Below are 14,522 nucleotides of genomic sequence, written 5' to 3' on the forward strand. Positions count from 1 at the left end.
AAAAAAAATTAAATTTAAAATTAAAAACAAAATTTGACAGTGCCACATCCACAAAATTTTGATATCAATATATGAAAAGTAGATTTTTGACGGTCATTTTTTTTTCTCCTCTCACCACCACTTGGATTTTTTTTCCCTGCAGTTAGTACATTACATAGTAAATAGAGTGGTGTTATTTAAAAAAAAAAAAAAAAAAAATACACAACTCACCCCCCCCAAAAAAAATAAAATTAAAAAAAAATGTAAATATCATAAATAATAAAAATAATAAATTGCCCAGAAAAACAAAATCCTTTAATATCTTTCTGAATTGGGCACGTTTTTGTTCTAGACTGGTGTATAAAATTCCACTTACGATACAACGGTGTTGGTAGAGACGATGTATTCCACTTCTTTGGTCCAAGGGTTCATGAAACTGAACCAGCGACTCTTCAGGGTGATGAAGGAGCCATCTTTGATTTTAAACTTATAACAATTTGTTGTAATTTTTTCTCTAGACTGTAACACTGGAAAGGAAAAGGAAAATAATCAGATATCGGATCTCTGCTATGATCGAGAAAAACACTGGTGACGTCACATTGTGACTAGTGGGGACTAAAGCCTGGTAGCAATTGCAGTTTATCACCACTAGAGGGCAGAATCAACATTAAAATAAAAACTATATTTTAAGGCTGTGATTTTATTGTATCTGGTCCTTGGGACCGTCGTCAAATCTGTGGCGGTCTTATATCCGGCCCACCGTCAATAGGCTGCTATTCTCTCCAGCCGCGGTTGCTGCCAGGTACCTCACAATAAAATGTTGTCCATTTAACACAAAGCCACCAGGTATTCGGCATTTTATATGCACACACAATATATAAATATATACACAATATGTATACACAGACCCGTGCAAAAGTTTTAAATAGATATATATTTTAAAAAAAATGCTGCAAAAAGTAGGGATGTTTTTCCAATCCAGTATAAACCATTGTCCCTCTGGCCTACCTTGTCTATGGCACTCTGCAAGATTTCCAATATCGTCTTGATGGAAATACTCATAACACGACGTCCCTAAAAGTTCTTGTGGTAAGTACCCTAAAATGGCTGTGGCTCTGCAATACAAAAAGAATGGTTGCTAGAATACATTTTGGGGATTTTCTAGCTGACTAGGTTCCACAAAAAAAAAACAAAAAACACGAAAAATCCAAAAATATGTAGAGATTACAATAATATTTATTCAGTTATATAGCGCTGTTAATTCCACAGCGCTTTACATACATTGGCAACACTGTCCCCATTGGGGCTCACAAGATTCTATAATATAAATAAATATAATAATATAATATAAATAAATATAATAATATAATATAATATAAATATAATATAAATATAATAATATAATATAAATAAATATAATAATATAATATAATATAAATAAATATAATAATATATATCACACATATAATACATAGCGCAAAAAAAAAAAATATATATATATATATATATATTTTTTTTTTTGCGCTATGTATAATATTTGTGAGATATATATATATATATATATATATATATATATATATATATATATATATATATATATATATATATATATATATATATATATATATATATATATATATATATATATATATAATTTTTTTTTTTTTTTTTTGGCGCTATGTACTATGAAACACTCCTCCCCCATAATACGCCAATTGAATTCTTACCTCTGGTCTACAAAAACGAATTTCCCGTCGATGGCGTGCCGTGAGACGTACTCTGTGGATTTGACTCGGATATCGCCATTTGCAGGCTGCGGTACTATGTGCGGGTGTAAGCGTCCAATGGCAACAAGGCAGCTAAGATTACAGCCCTCGCTGTCAGGCTCATTGTCCTCATCGAGGCCCATTTTTGTGGGTGGCCAGCTCTTTAAATATCCAGTGCTATGAATAGTGCAAAAACTTTTCCGGTCTCCTGTAAGCCAAAAACAGACCTAGTCAGAACCAACATAGGGAATACAACGGTCCTGAAGGTTTGAGGACAGAGCAAATCCAATCTACTACTGCAAACAACATTGGGGACGGGTTCCTGCTACTAGCCTGTAGTCTCACATCCAAAGAGGACGTGGGAAGGGGTCTTTGAATATTTCTCATAGATCTTATTGTAGTATTAAATCAAGAAATAATAAAAAAAAATGCATATCCTTCGTCAAAGACGGAGTTTTGACTGTCAAATTCTCCAGTGTGAATGGAGCCACACTGAGCATGTGCGAGCACTGCTCCATTCACTGTCGCACATGCTCACTATTGTTCCATTCACTTAGGGAACTAGTGGTGGAGAGGGTGATGTAAGTTTAGATAACAGAAATGCCAGACCTCCTCAAAGAAAAAAAAAAAAAGAAGTGGTGAGGACAGCATAATATAAATAAACCACCAAGAAATTGATGGTCATGAAGAAGGGGCAGAGAGTCAAGACTCAGAATATAGCACATGCTACCTACTCATCCCAAAGGCATGCTCACCTTTTTTCTTCGAGCAGTTGGATGGGAAATCTTTGTCTTCTACTTTCACCGAGGGTCTGTTACACTTCATCCGGCAAAAAAACGAGCGCCTGGCTCCAGAGCACAGCCGCGATGGTTCGGGGGTAATGTCCGTCTTGACGGGTAGACCGGCTACATCAGAGCAAAGATGGAAGAAGAAATGTGTGAGCCAATTCAGAGGGATCACACATAGTACAGGTAGTAAGCATCACATGCACCGTGATTTTGCATAGAATTGAGGAATCGCTTGCCATTTAGATCCAATTTGGTGCAAAAAAAACAAAAAAACAAAACCACAAAAATAAAGAAAAAAGAAAAAAACAAAAAACACATCAGCAAATACCACATTGGGACCTGGTGTTCCGCAAAGCTACAACCTACTTTTTGCATCGATGAGCCTTTCTCGTGGGGCCGTGTCCGAGGAAGACAACTGCTCCTTTACTTTGGCGATGTCTTTTGGATGTAGGTAATCAAATAGGCTTTGTCCAATCAGATCATTCTAAGATTGAGAAAAAAAAAAAAAAAGGTTTCACATCATTGGTCACTTTTACCTCCTGGCAACATTAAAAGGGGTCATCCACTGTTCTAACTCTGTTACTTTTTTTTTTTTTTTTTTTTTTTTTAAGGTTAATACCCCTAGAAAACCCTATGAATCTTTTCTACAAATTTTCACATTCCGTGCCTTTCTGCTTCTCTTCTTGTTCCCATCCATCATACATTGACATACATACATCATACATCTCTTCATTGGCCCTTGCTCCCTTTTGACTACACTTCCCATGAGCCCTTGTGCTGCCCTACAAGATCCTATCTGTGGTACTTTCTTCACATAAAAACTAATAAAAGTTGTGGCCAACCCTTTAAAGCACTAATCCAGCGATTTTTTTTACAGCCCTGTAATGACGCTTTAAATCTAAGTCCCCTGCCCCCTGTATTGTACTCCCCTACCAGTGGCTTCACCTTTCACCGACACTGCTCTGTGACTAACTTCAGATTGGCCGAATGTCAGAAGTTAAATCACAAGTTATGATTGCAAGTCTATGAGAGCCAGAATAAGGCTCTCGTAGATTTGTATTGAGTTGCGACCTCCGGTTCTATGAAACACTGGAGCTGCCGGCAGGTCACAAATTGCTGGAGACCGACTGGAGCGGCGGCAATAGAAGACGCCGCTGGAAGAGGAATATAATAAATGGGGCTTAGATTTAAAAGTACAACTACAGTGGTGCAATAGAATTAAAAAAAATAATAAAAAAAAAAACCGCTGGAGTGGTGATTAAAAAGGAATTCGAAAAGCAACATGGTGAAATACCTGCAATGATTGCAACATTGCTCGTGTAGGTTTCCTCCATTTGCACCTGCATTTTGCTAATGATCTACCTGCACTCAAGACATCATCTAGGGTGAATTGTATAGTGGTTTAGGAAGGTAATTTCTACAAAAGTAGGGGCCGCACATGATCATATCCACCATCTCTAATCTAGTAGTCTACAGATGACTGCAGCCAATCATCTTCCTCCACATATCAAGAGCATCCGTATCCGCAATCTCAGACCCTTCCATAATGAGATGGGCACAAACCGACCCGACCCAATATCGCTTCATGCTATTCAAAATGGAAAGCCCGGAGAGTGCAATATAAAGTGAGGAGCTGCCCTTCTGTATTAGGGGAGGAGAGAGGAGCTACCGAGGCCAATGACCTGCCCTTACCTGACTGTAATTTAGGATTTTAAAAACGGATTCGGATACAAACAGGATCTTCCCTCGGTCGCAGCCCACCACAAAGAGGAATCCGTCCGCTGCCTGTGAGAAAGGAAGACAAGAGTTTAGTGCGCACAATCAAATCCATTGTACACAGTCACCTCCACCTCCATTTATTAAAATAAAGCTTAAAGGGGATGTCCATGACTATGAGACAATGGGCCAAGAGATCAAGAAGGGGGAATGTATAAAATAATAGGAGGGCATTACTTGCCTATTTTAGCCCCCTTTGATAAAGGCCCCCCATTGACATTCTATGACAGCTGTTGCCAACCACTGACCTCCATGGTCGCAGCTCTGAGCCCATTAATTGGCTGCAGTGGTCATTTGTTAAAAGGAGAGAAGATAGAGACTAGAATATTATATACATACATCCATATACATATATATATATATATATATATATATATATATTATACATACATACACATTATATATATTATACATACATACACATTATATATATTATACATACATACACATTATATATATTATACATACATACACATTATATATATTATACATACATACACATTATATATATTATACATACATACACATTATATATATTATACATACATACACATTATATATATTATACATACATACACATTATATATATTATACATACATACACATTATATATATTATACATACATACACATTATATATATTATACATACATACACATTATATATATTATACATACATACACATTATATATATTATACATACATACACATATATATATTATACATACATACACATTATATATATTATACATACATACACACACATATATTATACATACATACACACACATATATATATGCATATATATATATGCATATATATATATATATGCATATATATATATGCATATATATATATGCATATATATATATATATGCATATATATATATGCATATATATATATATATATATATATATATATATGCATATATATATATATATATATATATATGCATATATATATATATATATGCATATATATATATATATATATATGCATATATATATATATATATATATATATATATGCATATATATATATATATATATATATATATATATGCATATATATATATATATATATATATATGCATATATATATATATATATATATATATATATATATATATGCATATATATATATATATATATATATATATATATATATGCATATATATATATATATATATATATATATATATATATATATATATATATATATATATATGCATATATATATGCATATATATATATATATATATGCATATATATATATATATATATATATATGCATATATATATATATATATATATATATATGCATATATATATATATATATATATGCATATATATATATATATATATATATATACATATATATATATATATATATATATATATATATATATATATATACATATATATATATATATATATATATATATATGCATATATATATGCATATTATATATATATATATATATATATATATATATATATATATATATATATGCATATATATATATATATATATATTATACATACATACACATTATATATATTATACATACATACACATTATATATATTATACATACATACACATTATATATATTATACATACATACACATTATATATATTATACATACATACACATTATATATATTATACATACATACACATTATATATATTATACATACATACACATATATATATATTATACATACATACACATTGTATATATTATACATACATACACACACATATATATATGCATATATATATATATATATGCATATATATATATATATATATATATATATATATATATATATATATATATATATATATATATATATATATATATATATATATATGCATATATATATATATATATATATATATATATGCATATATATATATATATATATATATATATGCATATATATATATATATGCATATATATATATATATATATATATATATATATATATATGCATATATATATATATATATATATATATATATATGCATATATATATATATATATATATATATATATATATATATATATATATATGCATATATATATATATATATATATATATATATGCATATATATATATATATATATATATATATATATATATGCATATATATATATATATATATATATATATATGCATATATATATATATATATATATATATATATATATATGCATATATATATATATATATATATATATGCATATATATATATATATATATATATATATATATATGCATATATATATATATATATATATATATATATATATATATATATATATATATATATATATATATATATATATATATATATATATATATATATATATATATATATATATATATATATATATGCATATATATATATATATATATATATATATATATGCATATATATATATATATATATATATATATATGCATATATATATATATATATATATATATATATATATATATATATGCATATATATATATATATATATATGCATATATATATATATATATATATGCATATATATATATATATATATATATATATATATATGCATATATATATATATATATATATGCATATATATATATATATATATATATATGCATATATATATATATATGCATATATACCGTATTTTTCGCTTTATAAGACGCACTGGAATATAAGACGCACCCCAAACTTAGACATAAAAAAAGGTAAAAAAAAGAAAAATGGGGTCCGTCTTATACTCCGGTGTTCTCTTACCGGAGGGGGGCAGCAGTGGTGGTGAAGCGGGGTCACAGGAGGCACAGGTTGTGCTGGCAGGCGCGGCAGGTCAGTGGCAGCGGGGTCCGTGGTTGCAGGTGCCGTGGCGTCCGTGGTTGCAGGCGCGGTGGCATCCGCGGTGGCAGGATCCGTGGGGTCCGTGGTGGCGGCAGCAGCCGTGGCGTGTGAGCCGTGCAGCAGGCCGGTGCAGTGAGTGTCCGCGGTCCCGGTTCAGTGGTGGCAGCGGCGGCGGCGACTGCTCAGTGGTGGCAGGGACTGCTCAGTGGTGGAGTGTGTCCGCGGTCCCGGTTCAGTGGTGGCAGTGGCGGCGACGGCTCAGTGGTGGGAGTGGCGGCGACGGCTCAGTGGTGGGAGCGGCGGTAACTGCTCAGTGGTGGCAGCGGCAGGGACTGCTCAGTGGTGGCGTGTGTCCGCGGTCCCGGTTCAGTGGTGGCAGCGGCGGCGGCTCAGTGGTGGGAGCGGCGGCAACTGCTCAGTGGTGGCAGCGGCAGGGACTGCTCAGTGGTGGCGTGTGTCCGCGGTCCCGGTTCAGTGGTGGCAGCGGCGGCGGCTCAGTGGTGGGAGCGGCGGCGACGGCTCAGTGGTGGAGTGTGTCCGCGGTCCCGATTCAAGTAATGGCGCCCGGAGCGACGCATGCGCAGATGGAGCTCTCATCCAAGGGCTCCATCTGCGCACGCGCTGACTCCCGGAGCAGCGCGTGCGCAGATGGAGCTCTCATCCAAGAGCTCCACCGGCGCCATCATTTGAAAGTGGGACCGCGGACAACTGGTAAGCTGCACAGCCGCCCGCCCCGCATGCACAGAGTGGCAGCCAGCAGGCTGCCCGCCCACTCTGCGTACAAGCCGCCGGGTACCTGTGCTTGCGTGCGGTGGCAGCCGGGTACCCATGGCTGTGTGCGGGCGGCAGATGGGTGACTGTGTGAGGGCGGCAGCCGGGTACCTGCACGGGCACCCGACTGCCGCTCGCACACAGCACCCGGCTGCCGCCCGCACACAGCCATGGGTACCCGTCTGCCACCGCATGCAAGCACAGGTACCTGGCTGCCGACCCCACACAGCACCCGCTGCCGCCCGCACACAGCCACGGGTACCCGGCTGCCGCTGCATGCAAGTACAGGTACCCGGCCGCTTGCATGCAGCCACAGGCACCCGCCCGATCGCCTCAGACAGGACCCCCCCCCCCCCCGCTACCGCTTTATAAGACGCACCCCCCATTTTCCTCCCAAAATTTGGGGAGGAAAAGTGCGTCTTATAAAGCGAAAAATACGGTATATATATATATATATATATGCATATATATGCATATATATATATATATATATATATGCATATATATATATATATATATATATATATATATGCATATATATATATATATATATATATATGCATATATATATATATATATATATATATATATATGCATATATATATGCATATATATATATATATATATATATATGCATATATATATATATATATATATATATGCATATATATATATATATATATGCATATATATATATATATATATATATGCATATATATATATATATATATATATATATATATATATATATGCATATATATATATATATATATATATGCATATATATATATATATATGCATATATATATATATATATATATATATATATATATATATATATATATATATATATATATATATATATATATATATATATATATATATATATATATATATATATATATATATATATATATATAGATATATATAGATATATATAGATATATATATATAGATATATATAGATATATATAGATATATATAGATAGATAAAGTCTAGGTATCGAAGAGGGGGCGGTTTAACCACAGAAGTAATGCCGCTTTGCTTATTTTATTGTATTTGCACTCATAGGCACATTTTCTCTAGATCTTGCTCAATCCACGGTCATATATTGAAACATTTGTGTTCATTGCAGAATCTCCACCATTGCTCCTAGTAGCTGCTGGCGTCCAATGTGGATGTCAATTCAGACAGAGATGTTGATCGTATTGATCGTCTGCAGCGTTGTCAATGTGACATCACTGCTGCAGACAATAGGCACCGGGAACAGTGGTGGAGACTCTAGGAAGCTTTATTTGGGAAATGGAAAAAAAAAAGAAGAAGAGAAAGGAAGAAGGGAGAAGACAGAAAGGAAGAGGAAGAAGGGAGAAGACAGAGAGGACAGAAAGGAAGAGGAAGAAGGGAGAAGACAGAGGACAGAAAGGAAGAGGAAGAAGGGAGAAGACAGAGGAAAGAAAGGAAGAGGAAGAAGGGAGAAGACAGAGAGGAAAGAAAGGAAGAGGAAGAAGGGAGAAGACAGAGAGGAAAGAAAGGAAGAGGAAGAAGGGAGAAGACAGAGAGGACAGAAAGGAAGAGGAAGAAGGGAGAAGACAGAGAGGACAGAAAGGAAGAGGAAGAAGGGAGAAGACAGAGGACAGAAAGGAGTAGAAGAATTAACTGAAGCTGAAGGACAGAGGATTGCTGAAACCGTAAAGCCCATTGATCCGTGACACAAAATCTCTGTCCAAGGGATCCAAGAGAACCTGATTATGTCTTGCATTAGTGTATTACAACACTAAATGTGAACATAAATATTCACAAACAGCAAGGGGAGATGTTGAAAATAAAGTATGTGTGACATTGCTAGAATTTTGCAGAACGTTTCATTGCACAGCGGTGGAACTTTTTGACATAAATCCGCTTTACTGCTGATAAAATGTATGTAGCCGTCTATACCGATGCTGAGGTTAGAGGTGGTTACACCCAGTGACTCACCGCTGCCAGCTGCCCAATGTTATATCATTTCCTTTCCGAGATGGAAATGCCACGCACATAAAGCAAATAATAACCTCCGTGTCCCAGCTCTGCGGCCTGGACCTGAGGTCACACAGGTGGAAGCCTCTGCCCCTCCGTATGATGTGCAGCCTGACGCAGCACCTCGCTGCTGACGCCTCACAGGACAAAAATGTCGCCCATTAAAAAAACATGTTCAGGCTGATTCTGTACCAGGGGAGACGGCCCGCACCGACGTCTGATATCAGGTTATACCACAATGCAGAAATCCTTCTGTAGGGCGCGCTCTGATTACTGGAGGGGATCACATTTCATAACTACATCACGTTACATTGGCCCTGTTCCCAACTTTTTTCCCCTCTTTCCACATTTAACCAATATGTTGGGAAAAGCTCCATCTTTTAAATAGATTCTGTGGTGAATGCTTAACAGTAGCATCCATCATTATAGGCTACCATGTTATACTTTACTGCCCTTTACAGGATGCATTAGCATATATATTATTGATCCTGAGTTACCTCCTGTATTATACTCCAGAGCTGCACTCACTATTCTGCTGGTGCAGTCACTGTGTACATACATTACATTACTGATCCTGTACTGATCCTGAGTTACATCCTATATTATACTCCAGAGCTGCACTCACTATTCTGCTGGTGCAGTCACTGTGTACATACATTACTGATCCTGTTCTGATCCGGAGTTACATCCTATATTATACTCCAGAGCTGCACTCACTATTCTGCTGGTGAAGTCACTGTATACACACACATGACTTACTTTGCACCTTTACCAATCGGTTTCTGAATGTTCTATCTATATAAACAGTACAGTGCCGACACTACTGGAACGGATCAGGTACGGAGGCTGAGAGTTATGAACCTTTCACATTGTGTTCCGATCTCTGTTTAGTGCTCCTGTCGGGTCCTGTATATACATCCTGTATTATACTCCAGAGCTGTGCTCAATATTCTGCTGTTGCAATCACTCTGTACATATATTACTTATCCTCTATTTGTCCAGAGTTACATCTTTTAGTATACCCCAGAGCTGCACTCACTATTCTGCTGGTGCAGTCACTGTGTACATACATTACATTACTGATCCTGTACTGACTCTGATATACATCCTGTATTATACTCCAGAGCTGCACTCACTATTCTGCTGCTGCAGTCACTGTGTACATACATTTCTTATCCTGTACTGATCCCGAGTTACCTCCTGTATTATACTCCAGAGCTGCACTCACTATTCTGCTGGTGCAGTCACTGTGTACATACATTTCTTATCCTGTACTGATCCCGAGTTACCTCCTGTATTATACTCCAGAGCTGCACTCACTATTCTGCTGCTTGTTATTAAAAACAATAATTACACTTGTGGACAGACATCGGCTATTGCAGGGGACGAATAGTTTCTTCGTACATCACATTACTGCTCATTATCTTGTGTAAAGAGGACACTGACCAGAAAGTAAAAATTACCAAAAGCAAGCCATGTGCAGACACTGATCAAGCAGGAGACGCTGGGAAAGTTTAGCAATGAAACCATCAAAATTGATTGTAGCAAGCGAGCTGCTGGAACGCGTCACCTACCCTGAGAATCAATTGCTTCACTTCGTCGTCTGACAGGAATGAGGGTTTGTAGTTTGCTTCTGTGTATGGATTTGTAGCACCTGTAAGAGGATAAGTTGGTTAATACGGCCACAAACCTGAAATCACACTTTCTAATATTATACGATAAAACGCAACAGTGAAGGTCAGGGAGGTTCGACTTTTCTCGTCATTCATCAAATCGATAAGCACTAGATTCAGCCTATCTCCCAATCTGAACCGGCTGATAACAGAGAGAATTGCGTCAAGATCAACCACACAGGATATAGAGGAGACATAGGGAGTTCGTTGACCCCTCCTGAACCCCTTTCCTCACCTCGTAGAGTCTTCATGTGTTGTACGGCCATTCTCAGCACCGTCAGCTTGTCCAATTTCCGAGACATGGCGTTACACGTTGGTACGAGAGACGCCAACTCGTCGATGAAGCTGTTCATTTTGTCTCTTCGCCTCTTCTCGATCTGACTGTGAGCCTCCCTGTAGTCACAACACACAGATCATTAGACCGGAGGTTTTCACACCTCCATACAAAGCAGATCATTACAAACATCTACAGAATGACACCGCTTATGATCCAGGAAAACAAAAAGGACCAGGCAACAAGATGAGCACGGCCGAGGCCTTGCATCACCCCAAAATAGACACCTGGCTGCCCTTGTATGCCCAAACCGGAGATGGGGCCGACATTTATCCAATGTGCACAACTAGCTTATGGTGAATGAAAACCACCTTACCGTGCATTTTTTATCCGACCTTCTGCGTACTCTAACCTAAAAAATATAAAAAATAAAACAATATGGTAAATGCAGGAACCGATTTCTCTTTAGAGCACACAAAACAATATTTATATTTATATATATATATATATATATATATATATATATATATATATATATATATATATATATATATATATATATATATATATATATATATATATATATATATATATAATTATATATATATATATACACACACACACACATATACATACATATACATTATATATATATATATATATATATATATATATATATATATATATATATATATATATATATATATATATATATATATATATATATATATATATATATACACACATACACACAAAAAATATTATTATATGATTGCAAAGGGTGCAATTTTTTGCCTACACGCGCACACACACACACACACATTATATCTATATCTATATCTATCTATCTATAATGTATGTATGTGTGTGTAGGCAAAAAATTGCACCCTTTGCAATTTTATAATATTATATACAATATATTATATATTTTAGTATAATAATCTGCAATATGAACACAAAAAGCACGAATAAAGTTTGTGCTACAAAGTAACATTCATTTTTCTGGGGAAAGAAAAAAAGAAAAAAAAAAGTTGATGACCCCTTTAAGAAGCCAATTTCCATTGATTTTACTTTATAATGAGTCTTATACTCACATTCCATGTGGATCGTCCTTATCGGTATCCATGCCTTCTCCATGACTAGGACAGGGAAAAGAAAAGCAAAATGACCATTAGCAAGTACAGGACAATGTCCCACTCCCTGTACAAATAAGTGTGACACAACAAATGCCTCTGAAGTCTACACACTGTGCACAGACAACAGTTTTAATGTGACACCTGAAGTTCTAGTTTACACAGAGGAAATCACTTAAAGCGCATGCGCATTGTGCCGATCAGGGCAGAGCGCATGCACTCATTGTCACTGAACTAGTCTCCTGCAATTACCAAGTTTTTATCCACTGAATGGTGGAAAAAAAGACACATAGAATAGGGGATAAATTCATGATTCCAGGACGTTTGACTGCTGGGACTCCCCACTGATCCAGGGAATCGAGAGGCTCCAAAAAGCTATGTGCGATTATAAAACTTCTGCATTTGCTACAAGCTGAAACCTACATCTAAATTAATCTAAATTAAATCTAAATCTACATTTTAAGGTTTTAATGTTCATTAAAATTACAAAGTGCAAGTTTTCCACTGTGGATTTTTGCAACAATCTGTGACAACATCCGACTGCGTAAGGCTAGTTTCACACTTGCGTTGTGCGGCATCCGTCGCATTGCGTTGTGTGACGGATGTAACGGATGCGTTGCATATAGTGGCAAAACTGATGTGACGGATCCTGCAAAACAACGGAATCCGTTGTAGCTTGTTTTTTTTCAACAATTACTCAACTGCGCATGCGCAGTTGTGTAAAAATGGATGAGTCACAGGAATCCGTCAAATGACGGATTCCGCCACCATAGGCTTCCATTATAAAAAATGACGGACACCGACGGAATCCAGCACATTGCGTTTTTTTTTTTTCGCAAGAAATCAGCTTTTGTTTTTTTTTCTTATACTAGATCTCATCATTTTTAAAAATTTTATAACAGAAGAACAAGAAAAATAACAGAGCAATGTGTCATTTTTATAAGATTACTCATCAAAATTCAGACAAGTCAGTTTTGTTTTGTTTTTGGGTGGAGATCACCTGTCATCATCAAAAAGGAATCTGCACAACAGACTACAGGCCGATTCAGGCAGTCTGATAATTGGGTACGACGAATGCTCTAAACAGGCAGAGAATCACCCGTTCGGTAAAAAAAAAAAAAAAAAAAAAAAGAAGAGGGCACCAAAACTTGTTTCTTGCCAGGTTGTGTTCACACCACCATCTGTCACGTGGACATATCATCGGTGCCCAATGTAATTACTTATAATTGGAGCGATTGGGCTTCAATGTGCTGTATTTTTCAATTATGACAGTAAGAGTAGCAGTGCATGCATTCAGGGTTAACTTTACAAAAATAAAAAAAAAAAAAATATATATACTTACTCAAAAGAAAAGCTGTCGAGCCTAAAAGAAAGGAAGAAAATGCATTAAACACTTGATAATATGAAAAAGCTACCATGTATCATAAATAGCACGTCGCTAATGTAAACCAATGATTGGAAATTAACCCCTAGT

At 35.4% G+C, this 14,522-nt stretch overlaps 1 protein-coding gene across 2 annotated transcripts in view; it reads right to left on the bottom strand.

The window, feature by feature from the left end:
- BMAL1 (basic helix-loop-helix ARNT like 1) overlaps positions 1–14,522 on the bottom strand; it is an 82,450-nt gene that overhangs the window by 12,017 nt on the left and 55,911 nt on the right. For both annotated transcript variants that reach the window (XM_075325627.1, XM_075325626.1), the window contains exons 4-14: positions 14,391–14,411; positions 13,010–13,054; positions 12,292–12,327; positions 11,877–12,034; positions 11,543–11,622; positions 4,226–4,318; positions 2,900–3,017; positions 2,501–2,650; positions 1,707–1,953; positions 988–1,094; positions 356–506 (exon numbers count right to left, since the gene is read on the bottom strand). In XM_075325627.1, coding sequence (XP_075181742.1) covers positions 356–506; positions 988–1,094; positions 1,707–1,953; positions 2,501–2,650; positions 2,900–3,017; positions 4,226–4,318; positions 11,543–11,622; positions 11,877–12,034; positions 12,292–12,327; positions 13,010–13,054; positions 14,391–14,411 — 1,206 coding nt within the window. The remainder of the gene's footprint in view (positions 1–355; positions 507–987; positions 1,095–1,706; positions 1,954–2,500; positions 2,651–2,899; positions 3,018–4,225; positions 4,319–11,542; positions 11,623–11,876; positions 12,035–12,291; positions 12,328–13,009; positions 13,055–14,390; positions 14,412–14,522) is intronic.

This window comes from Anomaloglossus baeobatrachus, chromosome 10 (assembly GCF_048569485.1).
Source record: "Anomaloglossus baeobatrachus isolate aAnoBae1 chromosome 10, aAnoBae1.hap1, whole genome shotgun sequence".
NCBI lineage: Eukaryota > Metazoa > Chordata > Amphibia > Anura > Aromobatidae > Anomaloglossus > Anomaloglossus baeobatrachus.